This window comes from Myotis davidii, unplaced genomic scaffold (genome assembly GCF_000327345.1).
Source record: "Myotis davidii unplaced genomic scaffold, ASM32734v1 scaffold341, whole genome shotgun sequence".
Lineage (NCBI taxonomy): Eukaryota > Metazoa > Chordata > Mammalia > Chiroptera > Vespertilionidae > Myotis > Myotis davidii.
In genome coordinates, this window is record NW_006291021.1 from 757,621 (window position 1) to 772,545 (window position 14,925).

At 46.0% G+C, this 14,925-nt stretch overlaps 1 protein-coding gene across 1 annotated transcript in view; it reads right to left on the bottom strand.

Annotated features, from left to right (window-relative positions):
- CATSPERD (cation channel sperm associated auxiliary subunit delta) overlaps positions 1-14,528 on the bottom strand; it is a 56,178-nt gene extending 41,650 nt beyond the window's left edge. Inside the window, exons 1-8 of the mRNA XM_015564301.1 lie at positions 14,107-14,528; positions 12,331-12,385; positions 11,331-11,425; positions 9,459-9,531; positions 8,212-8,326; positions 5,901-5,968; positions 4,404-4,517; positions 3,283-3,366 (exon numbers count right to left, since the gene is read on the bottom strand). Of these exons, the coding sequence (XP_015419787.1) occupies positions 3,283-3,366; positions 4,404-4,517; positions 5,901-5,968; positions 8,212-8,326; positions 9,459-9,531; positions 11,331-11,425; positions 12,331-12,385; positions 14,107-14,180 (678 nt within the window). The 5' untranslated portion in view covers positions 14,181-14,528. The remainder of the gene's footprint in view (positions 1-3,282; positions 3,367-4,403; positions 4,518-5,900; positions 5,969-8,211; positions 8,327-9,458; positions 9,532-11,330; positions 11,426-12,330; positions 12,386-14,106) is intronic.
- Positions 14,529-14,925: the final 397 nt, after the last annotated feature.

The window sequence follows — 14,925 nt, forward strand, 5'->3', positions numbered from 1 at the left end:
TTCCCTCGCCACCTCCCCTCCACCACTGCCCACTCCCCACCCAGCAACTCTTGGCTTCCTCTTCCCCACCCTAGTGGCATTGTGAAGAACTGTGAAGTAGTCATGCTGCACTGAATTCTGAGCCTTGCCAAGACCTTCCTTGACAGCGGAGATAATCATCAGAAGATCTTGGCCAGGACCATCTATGCACGGCTTCTCTGGCATCGATCAGTGGCTCAGACTCTGGGACAAGACTTTGTGGACAATCTAATGAAGTGGACCAAGGAGCCCAACCTCATCATGAAAGAAATTGGACTCTGGAATCAGTAACCTGGCACTGCATCCAAGTCAATCAGAGTCTGTGAAGAGCCTGTTTCCATCCTTGCGAGACTTCCTGAAGAGTGAGGCACGAGTGACAGCTCAGGCAGTGAAGGCCCTACGGAACATCGTCGTACATGGGCATGGAGCAGAGGTCAAGGCGATGTTCTGCAGCATCTCCAAGCATCTGCGTCCACTCGTCAATGATAAGAAGGACCAGGTGAGGATCACAGCCATCTCTGCCCTTGGGCACATGCTACAGAGAGTGAACAAATTCAAGCCTGGATATGCCACCAAGAAACATCTGTACAGTTTTTTAGTCCCGCTGCTGCTTAGCTTAGAGGACAACAACACAGAGGTGGTCAAGGCCTGTGGAGCAGCCCTGGCTGAGTGGACTAATGCGATTGGCTGGTCATCCTTCACACAGATGTTTCAACACACCACCCTCAGTGATCACATGCAGGTGTTGGAAGAAACATGCAATCACTTGGTGAGTGAGAGTTTCCCAGCTCTACTTCCATTATAAGTACTCACTTCTTCCAGTTATGTGGCAGGAAAGCCCCAAAAAGAAAGAGGCACCTATTTAAGATTGTCAGACGGGAAGGAGATAATGATGCTGATCGGCCCAGGAATTGGCTCCTAGGGCCTCTAAATTTACGGTGCAACTGGTGCAAGGGAGGGTAAAAAATACTCCCCTTATAACAGACAACTTAGAAAAGTCAACACAGTCACAAGCACCAAAGTCTGAAAGTCCCCCTGAGGAATCTGAATTGATCCCAAAACAAGTTGCTCCTGAGTCACTGTGAACATTTAGAACTGGTGGCTAAAGCCTTTTCCAGTTGTTTATTCAGATGTCAGTGCTCAACTCTGCCGTAGTCTCTCCCACCGTTTTTCCAACTGGATGGGCGACTTTGGTTTAACCCCAAATAGGTAGTTTTGATCTTAGAAGATATAGTATATTCCTTGTTCTTTATCTCCCCTAGGGTACTGTTAGCTATCATATATACATTTGTAAATAAACGTTATTTTTTCATACTAAAAAAATAAATAAAGATAAATTGTTTGGCATGGTCATCAAAGTTCTCTCTTATTTGCTCTTTATAAGACTCCTGACAGCACTGTGCAAGGATGCAATTTTTAAAAAACACTGTCACTGGTTCATAAGGGAGTCCCACCAACACAGCTGTGGCCCCTCCCAGATGTTGGTGGAGAGGAGGGGGAGACTCCTGGCTTGTTTTCTAAGCGCCTCCTGGGAAGAGAACTAAGTGCTCAGGGTGAGGACCCAGGTGCACAGGCTGCATGAACTTGACTGCCCCCCCCCGCCGCTTGTGGACACCCGACAGACCCATCTGCAGGAGGTGCCTAAGGGACCGTGAGTGCGAGTTCTCATCCCCCAGCTCATCCCTGTGTTGTGAATTGGCTGGCTAAGCTGAGCTGCCCGTGTAGGCAGCTAGGCAAACATTGAAGACTTCGATTTGCAGTGGGGTCAACCAGAGAACAGGCCAGAGGAAGCAATTGCCCACGAAGGGCAGCCGGGGGAGGGTCTGCTGGATCAGCGCAGATGAGGGGCACATCTCGCTGCCTCCACTGGGAGCCCACAAGAGGCCCCTGAAGACGTATATGCACGCCCAGGGCGGGGGAGGGGAGAGGGCCTAGGCTAGCAGCGAATAGAGAGGCACTGAGTGCAGAGTCAGAGTGGAGAAAAGTGTCAGCGAGGTTTTCTCCTCTTTCCTCCATAGGGAGGCTCCTGGAGCTAAAGTCCTAGGAATGAAGGCTGCCCACAGGGGCCTGGGACAATGCAAGTCCTTCAGAGCCTGCAGAGCATCATCCGGCCCTAAGTCTGGACTGGGGAGGGCAGCATCCCCGGGGGCCTGCCAGGTAAAGCTTCCTGATGGCCGGTGGTCAGACCTGAGAATCACCCATAGGCGGTAACCAGGAGCTGGACTCCGAAGCTACTAAATTCTTGGCATTTTCTGGGTAGTGGGAGTGTCTCTGTAAATCTGGGCAGCTCCCAGTTAAGGCAGGGTAATGAGGGGACTCTGGATGGGGCTGGACCAATCTCATGTTAGAGCAGTGGTTCTCAACCTTCCTAATGCCGCAACCCTTTAATACAGTTCCTCATGTTGTGGTGACCTCCAATTTCATTGTTACAAATTGAACATAATTAAAGCATAGTGATTAGTCACAAAAACAATATGTAATTATATATGTGTTTTCCGATGGTTTTAGGCGACCCCTGTGAAAGGGTCGTTCGACCCCAAAGGGGTTGCGACCCACAGGTTGAGAACCGCGGTGTTAGAGGGTGGGGCTTTCAGCCTTTGGACATCAGCCCAAGCTCCTGAGGCTTCCTGAGAGGAGGTCTCCCTCAAACTTCAGAGCTGCACACCCGGTTCACAATTTTTGCAATACCAGGTCCTGACTGTACTTAATCCCTTTCCGATTTGATATTTTATCTTCTGATGCAGTTTAAATAGGGGGGGCGGGGGGAAGGCGGAAGGGTGTGTGCATGAATGGGTATCTGGATGAAAGGTAGGTAGATGGATGGGTGGATAGATGGACTGGTAAGTAGGTAGATGGATAGATAGATGGATGGATGGATATGTGAATGGATGAACTGTTAGGTAGATGGATAGGTGAATGAAGAGCTAGATGGATTTCAGCCCTAGCCAGTTTGGCTCAGTGGGTAGAGCGTTGGTGGACTGCAGGGTCCTGGTTCCATTCTGGTCCAGGGCATGTACCTCGGTTCAGGCTCCTCCAGGCTGTGTGCAGGAGACAACCAATCGATGTGTTTCTCTCACAGCGATATTTCTGTCTTTACCTCTCTCTTCCACTCTCACTAAAAATCAATTGAAAAATATCCTCAGGTGAGGATTAAAAAAAAAAGCTAGACAGTTTTCAGATATGAAAATCCAAGTGTGTGACATTTAATAAAACCCGGCTTGGGGCAAAGATCACAAGTCATTCTTCCCAGGCCAAGTGACTCACCTGCCTTTGCTCAATGAGAAGCAGCCCAAACTGTGACACGGAGAGAAGGTAGAAGATCCCACCCAAAGACCCCAATTGTCCTTCCTGTGAAACAAAAACAGTAACATTGTGTATGAATAAATTGTAAACATGTGTTTAATTCTAAATGTAACTTTAGGGCATCCAATGAGCTAAAATGAAGAACAATTTTTAAAAATGATGATCTATTTATTCTCTATGAAATGTAGCTTGTAAGCAGAACCTCGAGTGGAGACAGCTCGTGCTGGGCAGACTTTTGCCCTTGCTTAGTGTCTTTATTTGGAGATTCTGGTTGAAGGAGATGTGGATGGGTGTCAAACTGACTGCGAGATGCATGCCTAAATCCTTCCTTTCTGCCTCGGTTCCTCACTCCTGCTGTTCGGCTGGTCAGCAGAGTGCCCAGCAGCCACACTGGAGCACAAAGCCAAGCTGACATTTTTCAGGTCAGAGAGAGACGACTATCTTAATTACGCCTCTGTTTTTTGGGAGGTTCTATAAAATACACAGTGCTGTGGACTGAATTGTGCGCCCTCCCCTCCAAATCCATTGGTCAAAACCCTAACCCTTTGTCTTAGTCCAGTCAGGCTGCTGTGACAAAATGCCACAGACTGGGTGGCTTATACACAATAGGAATTTATATCTCACAGCTCCGGAGGCTGGAAGTCTAAGACCAAGGTGCCAGTGTGGCCAAGCGAGGGCCTCCTCTGGGTCAGACTTCTTGCTCTGTCCTCACCAGGCGAAGGGGGCCAGAGGCTCTCTGGGGCCTCTGGTGTGAGAGCACTTATCCGATACCGTTCTCATCTATAAAACCTGGGTCATAAGAGTACTGATCTTCGGGTGGGCGTGGGGTTAAATATCATAATTAATGTGCAGCCTCTACTTCGGCACTAGCTTTCATAAGCACTCCATAAACGTGCTATCATCTAAAACCTCCTGTCTCCTTTCCGAACTTCTTAATCTCCCTAGGCAGGTTCCATGACCTGGAATTTTCCCTACCCTCCCAAGAGACAGAAGCCATGGTTCACCCACTGCGTGCTAATTACTCCAATCACACACAAGACATTTCTCTTTTTTGGTTCACTTTCTTATGCAAATGCACATACCTGTGTAACAAAGGCATACTCCTGAAATCTGTATGCCCAGCTCTCGGAGAAATATATATTGGTCTTAGATAACTGGTCTCCAAGCAAATAGGCAAAAACGAAATTACTTACATCCTGGAAGAACATACACAGAACAGTCTCTTTAAAAGATTTGAGGGGTGGGGATAGGGAGATGCTGTTAAAGGTCACAACCTTGCAGCCAGTAGCTACATGCTCCTGCAGATCTAATGCCCAGCAATGCTATACTGTAAGCTTCAAAGGTACTAAGAAACTGGATCTTAAAGGTTCCCACCACAAAAAAAAGAGAAAAAAGAAATGGTAATGATGTGCCATGATGCATGTAACCCTTCAGTGGTCGTCATATTGCAATATGTAAATGTATCAGATCATCACATTGTACACTAACACTTACAACGTTATGTCAATTATATCTCAGTAACAAAGGGAGACTGATGCCAAGGGTAAAACTCCAGGGCAGCTGAAACCGGTTTGGCTCAGTGGATAGAGCGTCGGCCTGCGGACTGAAGGGTCCCAGGTTCGATTCCGGTCAAGGACATGTACCTGGGTTGCGGGCACATCCCCAGTAGGAGATGTGCAGGAGGCAGCTGATGGATGTTTCTCTCTCATTGATGTTTCTAACTCTCTATCTCTCTCCCTTCCTCTCTGTAAAAAATCAATAAAATATATTTAAGAAAACAACAACTCCAGGGCAATTACTCCAGAAAAATTAAAACATATGCACATACAAAAATCTGTACATAAGTGGGTATAGCAGTTTTTACAATAGCCCAAAAGTGGAGGCAACCAAATTCTGGTACATTCAGACCATGGTATATTACTTGACAATGAATAGGGAAAGTCCAAGATTTTACTGCCAATGTTTTTTTTCTAGGATTTTTATGGTTTTGAGTCTAACGAGAATTTAGCTGACAAAGCTGGTCCTCAAAGGTCCCATATTATACGGTTCTGTTTATATAACATCCGTGAGGTGGTAAAATTATAGAGGCGGGGAACAGATTAGTGGTTGTCAGGGGTTGGGGTGGGATGGGGGCAGGGAGCTGTGGAGCTCTGGGATGACAGAATAGACGGTATTTCAATGGCAGGAATGGTCCTGTGATAAAATGCTAGAGTTACACATACATTGTATCTATGTCAATACTAGTTTTGGTATGATACTGCAGTTATGTAAGATGTAACCATTGGAGGAAGATATAGAAAGGGTACATGGGACGCTGTATGATCTTTTCAACTTACTGGAGAGTCTATAATTATTTTAAATAACAAGTTCAAAAAAAAGGAAGGTAGATGGATATATTTGTAGTGAACTAGCCAGCTGATCTGAAAGTAGCTCCAGAGCCCCTCCCACCTCTCAGGTTGTCGTGTGAGCCCTGGGGAAATGACATTGCCCAAGTCCAAAGGCCCAACCCCCACGGGTTCACCTGTTCTTATTTCCATCTGTGCTCAGAGCAGAGTGAAAAAATGATACCCTGTACTCACCAAGCAAAAGGGGTGCTGACTATAGCAACAGTTGTCACCAGAAATATGTGAAACAGGGTGATTTATGCCTGAAAGGAAAAGATCATTTGGAAACTATATGAGTTACCTGCAGGTCAGAGAAAAGGTTTAGACACTGTTAAAGATTTTGCTTACTTTGGTCCAGTCGCCAATTTAAATGGAGACTGACCTTGTATGCACATATACATAACCCATGGACACAGACAATAGGGTGCTGAAGGCCTAGGGGGGCGGGTACCGGGGGCAGGCTGGATGGGGTCAATGGGAGAAAAATGGGGATATATGTAATACTTTCAACAATAAAGAACTATTAAAACAAACAAACAAACAAACAAAAACGAATGGAGACTGCAGCCAAAAAATCAGGACAAGGCTAAGTAACCTGCTATTGACGTGTGGGGCCAGATGGCTCCTGATTGTGGGGTCGTCCTGTGCCTGTGGGACGTTTTGCAGCACCCCTGCCTTTAATGATGCAATGCCAGTAGTACCTTCCTCCGGTCTGGACAACCAAAAATACCTCCCCACACTGCCAAAATGTCGTCTGGGGGGCAGAACTGTCCCCAGTTGAGAAACACACACTCTTTTAGGACTGTATGCCAAAACTGCAGGAAGAACTCCCTTCTCTTACCGAGGTGTTCTTTGATTCCATTTTAAGTACAGAAACTTTGGCTTGAAATGAAACAAAAACCAACCAGTGTTGGTGAGAAGGTGAAGAAAATGGAACTTTTGTACCCTGTTGGGAATGGGAACGGTGCAGGACTGGCAAACAGTATGGAGTTTCCTCAAAGAATCTGAAAATGGAATGACCACATCATGACTACAGAAGAGATAACAACTTTCACATAGACCAGTGGTCGGCAAACTCATTAGTTAACAGAGCCAAATATCAACAGTACTTCTTCAAAACAGACTCGCCCAGGCTGAAAACTGACTTCTGTGCATGGGCCACGAAGTTTCAATCGCACTGTATGTGCACGCCCGCACGTGGTATTTGTGGAAGAGCCACACTCAAGGGGCCAACGAGCCGCATGTGGCTCGCGACCCTCAGTTTGCCAACCACTGACATAGACAATGAAGAAAGACATTGCTAAAGATTTTGCTTACTTTGGTTCAGTCACCAATTCAAATGGAGACTGGAGCCAAGAACTCAGGAGAAGGCGGAGACTCAGAAGGGCAGCACTAGAGTTAGGAAAGATCACCAAGAGCAAAGCTGTGTCATTAGAGACCAAGGTCTCTAAGATCATCCACACCCTGGTATTCCCAATTACTATGCCCGGATGTGAAAGTTGGACACTGAAGAAGGCTGATAGAAACATTGATTCATTTGAAATGTGGAGCTGGAGGAGAGGTGTGCAGACACTCTGGACTAACAGGAAGACAGGCATGTGGGTCCCAGTGTAAAGTAAGCCAGACACATCGCTGGAGGCAGAAGTGACCAAACTGAAGCTGTTGTACTTCGGGCACATCATGAGAAGGCAGGACTCTTTGGAAACCACAATAATGCTGGGGAAAAGAAAAGGCAGCCGGAAAAGAGGAAGACAAAATGTAAGATGGAGTTATTCCGTCAAAGAAGCCACAGACGTGAGTCCACAAGAGCCGGGCAGTGCTGCTGGAGGAAGGGCAGAGTGGACATCACTCTGAGTGTCGCCAGGAATCAGAGCCAATCTAATTCCACTTCTGGGGGTATACAAAAAAAATTTAAAAGTTAAAAGCATGGACTCAGGAAGATATTTGTACACGTGTGCGCGTGTGCACGTTCAAACAGTATTGTTCACAATAGCTAAAGCACAGAAGCAACCCAAGTGTCCATTGGCAGATGATTGTATAAATAAACAAAATGTGGTCTATCTATACCATGGAATGTTGTCACCAAGCATCTAGAAGTCATTTTTGTCCAAGGTTTCTCTGCTTATAACTACAATCTGCGGTGGATGGGGGTTCAGCCCAACTTCCATTTGAATTTTAAAGGACAAGGTAACATTCAGGGACAGACATCCAAATAGCAGTATGGTTTGTCCTTCCGAAATTAATAACCATTTTTTTGAGGTTGGCTGAACTCAAACAAAATACAAAAATACAAAAAGGCCCTGGCCAGGGTTGCTCAGCTAGTTGGAGTGTCATCTCATACACCAAGTGTTTGTGGGTTCAATTCCTGGTCAGGCCACATACCCAGGTTGTGGGTTTGATCCCCCATGTGGAGGCCACCAATTGATGTTTTTTTCCCTCCTCTCTCCCTCCCTTCCACCCCCTTCAAAGCAGTAAGTAAAAAAAAACACATAAAAAGAATATATACCTGTTGATGCAGCCCAGGAATTGGCTCTATAATTATAAATATAGACTTTTTTATTCACTACTAACAGCAATAGTGAACCAGCAAAATGTGCTGATGTTACTTCTGGTATGCCAACCTATAAATAATGACATATATAACATCAATAAACACCTCTTTTTGGATATCAGTTTGGGAAGCAATACTTCTAGACACACATACAAGAAACATTTGTGCCAAAATGAGCTTTTCGGTTCCTAGATATTGGGGACTATGTATCCTGGGGTAAGCTGGAACCAAAACTGGGAGGTGGTGGCCTCAGACAGCTAAATTCACTCCCTCATCAAAACCCTCTCTGAGTCCTGGCTGGCATAGCTCAGGGGTTAGAGCGTCAGCCTGCACATCAAGGGGTCATGAGTTCGATTCCCAGTCAAGTGAACATACCTGGGTTGCAGGTTCGGTCCCCGGCCCTGGTTGGGGAGTGTGCGGGAGGCAACCAATCAATGTGTCTTACATAGATGTTTCTCTCTCTCTCTCCCTCCCTCCGGATTAACAACAAAACAAAAAACCCAAAATACAAAAAACAAACCTTTTCTGAGGTGGCCCTGGCCAGGTAGCTCACTTGGTTAGAGCAATCATCCCAATATGCCAAGGTTGCACATTAGATCCCAGGTCAGGGCACATACAGGAACCAACCAATGAATGCATATAAGTGGAACAACAAATCCATGTTTCTCTCTCCGGAAAAATAAACAAAATAACAACAACAAACCTTTCTCCAAGGATAAAGCCTAAAGATAAATGATAAATGAAGAGCATAAATGAGGAGCATAACTATTGCTTCCAAGAAACATTGGTATCGTAATAGATGGTAAAACTTCGTTAGCATAGGTGCTAATGGTAGAATTTCTCAAGATAGTTACTAAGAGTGTAAAGGTTTTTCTGTTTTAGTTTAGGACAATTTAGGGAGGCCCTGGAATTAGTGCATGTAATCTATCTATTCCCAACACACAACCAAATGTAGGAAGCATTGGCAACAATTCTGCTTCCTTTTTCAGGAAAAAAAGGGTATCATTTTGGTAGTAAGGACAGAATAGAATTAACACTCTTTTTTGACTTAGAAACTACTCTCAATATCTTAAAGAGATACATTTTTGTAAAATAAACTTCACATGAACAAAAACAAACTAATGTGCTATTTCCAAATTATACCTTTACCCTGAATATTACGTATTTCAAGCATCCTTCAGATTGTTCCATATAATAACTACCTGCATTGACGTAGGGATGGAAAGTGGAGGAAGACTACTCTCAAAGTTATTTCTCGTGAAAAAAAGTTGTTGTCTGAAATAAACAATAAAACAGTTACATTAGGAGAATTTTACACAAGGGGTGGGGGGAAAGACAATGACAATCACTCTAAAAATGTTACACACATCAAAATTTATTTAAAAATAAGGAACAATTTAGGTTCCTACCTACCTACCTACCTATCTATCCATCCATCCATCTATTTTTGCATGAGTAAATTTGTACAGCCTGGGTATTCAACTTCTTGAAATAACATTATATTAAAAGTGTGACCAGCCCTACTGGTTTGGCTTTCCCAGGTTTGATTCTGGTCAAGGCACATACCTACGTTGCAGGCTTGATCCCTGGCCCTGGTCAGGGTGTTGTGGAAGGCAAACAATTGATGTGTCCCTCTCACACCGATGTTTCTCTCTCTCTGACTCTCCCCCTCCCTTCCACTCTCTCTAAAAATCATTGGGAAAATATCCTCGTGTGAGAATTAATAAATAAATGTGACCACATTGTTACCATAGACAGTCAGTCAGTCAAAGTACAGGTAGCCAGTGGCCGGGTGAGTGTGGGTTGACTGGCCACTTTGGAGGGCCACGCTGTATGGGGGCTGTGTAGAGGATGCAGGCATGTTGGCATCCAGGGGCATCCTGTGAACTCCAACGGGATCCCCCTGATGTGAAAATGCTGTGTCTAGTGTAGGGAGATGGGCTTAATGGTGGGTCCTGCAGCCCCTCCCCCCCCGCCACCACTCTCCACTGACTGATACTACCGACAGAGAGTGCCAGGGAGTCTTCCCCATTGGTCAAGATGGCGCACCAATGTGGCAAAATCTATAAAGATAAATGGATAGGGCCTGAACATGCCAAAAGCTAGACAGGGCCCGAATGCACCAAAAGCTAAAAAGATGGCCCTAGCTTGTTTACTCAGTGGTTAGCGTCAGCCTGTGGATTAATGATTCACGGTGCAATTCCAGTCAAGGGCACATACCTTAGTTGCAGGCTCAATCTAGGACCCCAGTTGGGGTGCATGGGGGAGGAAACCGGTCAATGTGCCTCTCTCACATTGATGCTTCTCTCTTTATGTCTCTCCCCCTTTTCCAGTCTCTCTAAAAAAAAAAAAATCAATGGAAGAAATATCCTCGGGTGAGGATTCAACAAAAAAAGCTACAAAGATGAATGGATATGACCCGAGTGTGCCAAAAGCTAGGAAGATAATTGGATAGGGTGGGGGAAAGGCCTTCCCTTCCTTATTCCTACAAAAATAGGGGGCTTGAACAGGTAAGGGGGTCGTCTTTCAGATGGGAGTCAATCATTCTCCCAGGTCATTAGCACCTGAATAAACCTCTTTCCTTTTGCAACAGCACCTGTCTCATGAGGCTGCCTTTCATTGTAGCAGGCAGCCAAACTTGTGTTTCAGTTATAGTTTTGGTGACCCAGATGGGACAGCACGGACCTCAGTAAGTCCTGGAGGGCCTGGGCTAAGGTCCCAGCTGCCTGTGGTAGGCTGACCCTGGGAGCAGGACTGTGGGGGATTGAGCCCGCAAACCAGGCATGTGCCCTGACCGGGAATTGAACCTCAACCTCCTGGTTCATAAGTCAATGTTCAACCACTGAGCCACGCCAGCCAGGCTAAACATGACTTTTATTGGGCACAGTGCCCTGGAATTAAGTACTTTCTGGTCTCTTCCTCTCTCTTCCCCCCCAATTGTGGACTCCCTGCAGGCTAGTAACTAGCAACACAGGACAGACCCATCTTCCTTAACCTTTATTGAATGAATCAATAAGGGAAAATCTAACATTTTAATAAAAATGATAGTAGCAATTCATAAAATGGTTACTTACCCTAGATATAGGGCTATGTTTTTCTTGCAAGGATGTTTAATCAGGCGTGTTGTAGATGAAAAATACAGGACATTCTGGGCAGATGGTGGCAAAATCTTAATATCAATAATAATAAACACTTGATGAAAACAATGTCCTAATGTGCAATATTGAAAATGTAAAGGTGAAATCTAAATTAAGCAGGGGCACTGTATCAATATCATTTTCCTGTTTTGATATTATACTCTGGTTATGTCAGATGTCATCATTGAGTATAGGGTATCTATTTCTGCAACCTGCCATGAATCTATCATTTCAAAATAGACTGAAAAAAGATTCTGAAGCTAATTCATAACACATCTCATTCCACATGTTATTTTTTTATTTCCAGATTATTAGTTATTAGAGAGGTGAGAAGACAAATTGTAAAGCTAAGAGGTTAGAAACCAGCCACTTTGAGATTATTTAGAAATGCTGACACCTCTTCCCAAATGACGTAATGTCAATAGGTAATTTATTTTATCAAGTGAAATATTTTTTTCATCATACATATTCTTTTTTAAATTGAATTTATTAGGGTGACATTGGTTAATAAAATTTATAGCTTTCAGATGTATAATTCTATAATACATCTGTATATTGTATTGTGGTCTCATTATCCCAATTTCTTCATGCATTTTAGGTACACATGGGGGGAAAGGAAGTTTCCTGTTGTACTGTCATATAAACAAATATAAACAAATTTGCTTCCCATGTTATTGCAGATTTTAAAATCTCCTATCACGCAGAACACTGGTGATCTGATTTCTAAACACACTTCTGTCTCCTGGCTTTGTCCAGGTTACTTGATCTCTACTTTTTTAGTGAAATGGGAAAGATAAATCCTTTATTTCAAAGGGCAATGGTAAAGATTAGTGTTGTATATCTAACACAACACTGGCACAACAAAAATACTGGGAAATATTCTGATTTAGTTATTAGATTCAAGTGAAGAATGAATATTAAATATGGAGTTACATACCCCTGGAGTTGCATAATCATCATGAGTTACCTTTCCTGTCCTCACCGTGTGAACACTAGAGATAAGTGACAAGAGAGACCTTCTGTCAATGTTTATTGAATATTCAGCATGACTCCCACCAGAATGTCTCTGGGTTAGCTCTGAAGTACCTGTTCTTGATGCTTTTCAGTTATGGAAGCCCCTGTAAAATCTAATTAAACTGGGGGTCCTCTCCCACAGAGAGACACATGGATACCCCAAAATGGAGATATTTCTAAGTGCTCATAAAGGCCCATTTGCAGACCCCAGATTAGGAAGATTAAGAATTCCTACTTCGTTTTCTTTTTCTTCTTTTTGTGTGTGTACAGTGTTGGTGGCTGGGAGAGTGTTGGTATAGTTTACAGCAGAGGGCTTGATAAACTTTACATGGTGAGGCCTCACCTGTAGATCCAGGGAACTGCAGTGGTAACAAATTCCCAGGTCATGCTGTTCCTGCTGCTCCAGGACCACATTTTGAGAACTCGTATGGGGAAATGGGAGAATTAGATGAACTCTTTACAGACTTTGAAACAAATCGTCCTCGTAAATCTTACTGGAAAACCCTACCCCACAGTGACTAGCTAAGTGTCTTTACGCCTGTGTGTCTTTAATTTCGCTAGGTCCGTGTTCACAATCCTAAAACAAGGTTAATGAATCACTAGTAAAGATGAAATGAGGCCATGCACCAAAGCACACGTTCACTATTTCATCACCAAACAGGGCCCTGCTAAATGTGACAGCTCACTTCTGGCAAGAGCTCCCTGAGGACAGGAACTGGGCTTTATAGCTTCTGTCTAGCTCGTATAGCACCTTGCGTAGCCTTCACTAATGTAACAGTTACTGAAATCTAATAATGTTCTAGGTATGGAGTGAATAAAATAAACATTCTACACTCTCATGAAGCTACTATTTCTAGTGACAGCAACAGATAAGAAAAAAAATTGTCTAAAGGAAATAAGTTAGTGATTGATAGTAAAAAGCAGACATGAGGAGGGGGCCTTAAATGAGGAAGTATCATTTAAGTCGGGATAGAGATCTGATTGACGAGGAAAGAGCCATGGAGAAACCTGGAAGCAAAGCGTATCATCGGAGGAAGTCGATGCACCAAGCCTCTCCCATCCCCAAAGCTGGGTCTAGTTGGGCGTGTTCAGGGACAGTGTGCCCGGAGCAGTGACTGCGTGGGCAGCGACCAGATGGGTGGTTGTCAAATCCCTAGGAACCCTTGGCAATAACTAGAGGCATTTTTGATGGATGGGTAAAGCCTGGGGGAAGTAGGTACACCTGGCATCTAGTGGGTGGCGGCCAGGGATGCTGCTCAACATCCAACAGTGCGCGGGACGGCCCCACCCGCCCTACGTGTCAGCTGCGCTGCTGTTGAGAAACCTGGGGCCGAGCATGCGAAGAAATGCAGGCTGCTCCAGGAACTCGGGTTTTATTCCGGGTGCCACGGGGAACCAGAGAAGGGGAATGACGAGATCAAATTAGTTTATCAATTCCTCTGGCTGCCTAGGAAGGCACAGCCTGGGGTGGTGGCAGTGGAAGTGGCTTGAAGGGTTGGAACAGTCCAAAGTTTTGAAGTGGCAACGGGAGGACTCGGTGATGGACTGGATAGGTTAGAATGGGGTGAGAGAAGGGGAGGTATCCCGTTTGATTCCTGAAGAGAGAACTGGGAAACCTCAATCCTCCCGGGATTCCTCAGAGGAGCCATCTTCCTTCCCGACCCCTGACAGCACCCCAAACCCGGAAGGGCGGCCGTACCGGCACAGCGGCTGAGCTCTGGCCAGCGAGCAGAGCCGCAAGGACGCTACGGAGACAAGCATCAACACCAGCATCTGGTTAGAGGCGCCGCCGCCGCCACCACCGTCCTCAACCGCCGCAGGGTGCTGCTCCACGGTGTGGGCATGCGCAGAAGAGAGCCTGGGCACCGGGTCTGGGGTCGCCGCGGATCCTGAGCATGCGCACCTCGGCTCCTGGGAAGCCTAAATCCACCCACCTCAACAGTCCCCTTCCAGAACCTGGACACGCGCGTACAGGCACACGCGCATGCTCTCACTGGAGTCTGAGCATGCGCGCGTCGTTCCCCCCAACCGGCCCCTAGAGCATGGGCAGGAGCACGGGGCTGCCAGGGCGCGTTGACAACTTCAGCTTGAGCGCAGTGTCTCCCGGGGAAGTTCGAATTCACCAACCAGGAGCCTGAGCATGCGCGTATCACTCGCACACCCTAAGCGCCCACGGGTGCACGAGGCTCTCCACACGTTCCCGAAGGTTCACTTTCAGCAACAGCCGGTCACTTCCCTGCGGGTGAGAGCGCGTGCTCACCTCCACGTGACCCGAAGAGGCCTGGGCGGTGCCAGCTGGTTGGCTGGAGGAGGTGGGTGCGTGGAGAGAGCTTGAACCCCGCCCCCTCTTCAGGCCCCGCCCCTCCCCGCCCCGCAGGCCTCAGAGCACGCTCCCGACGTCACGTGCACTTCAGTCCAGTGAGCGGAAATGACGCAAGCCCTGTGCGCCACCAGGATGGCCGGGCCATGGCGGCGGGCACAGGATACGTGCGGCTGTGGGGCGCTGCGCGGTGTTGGG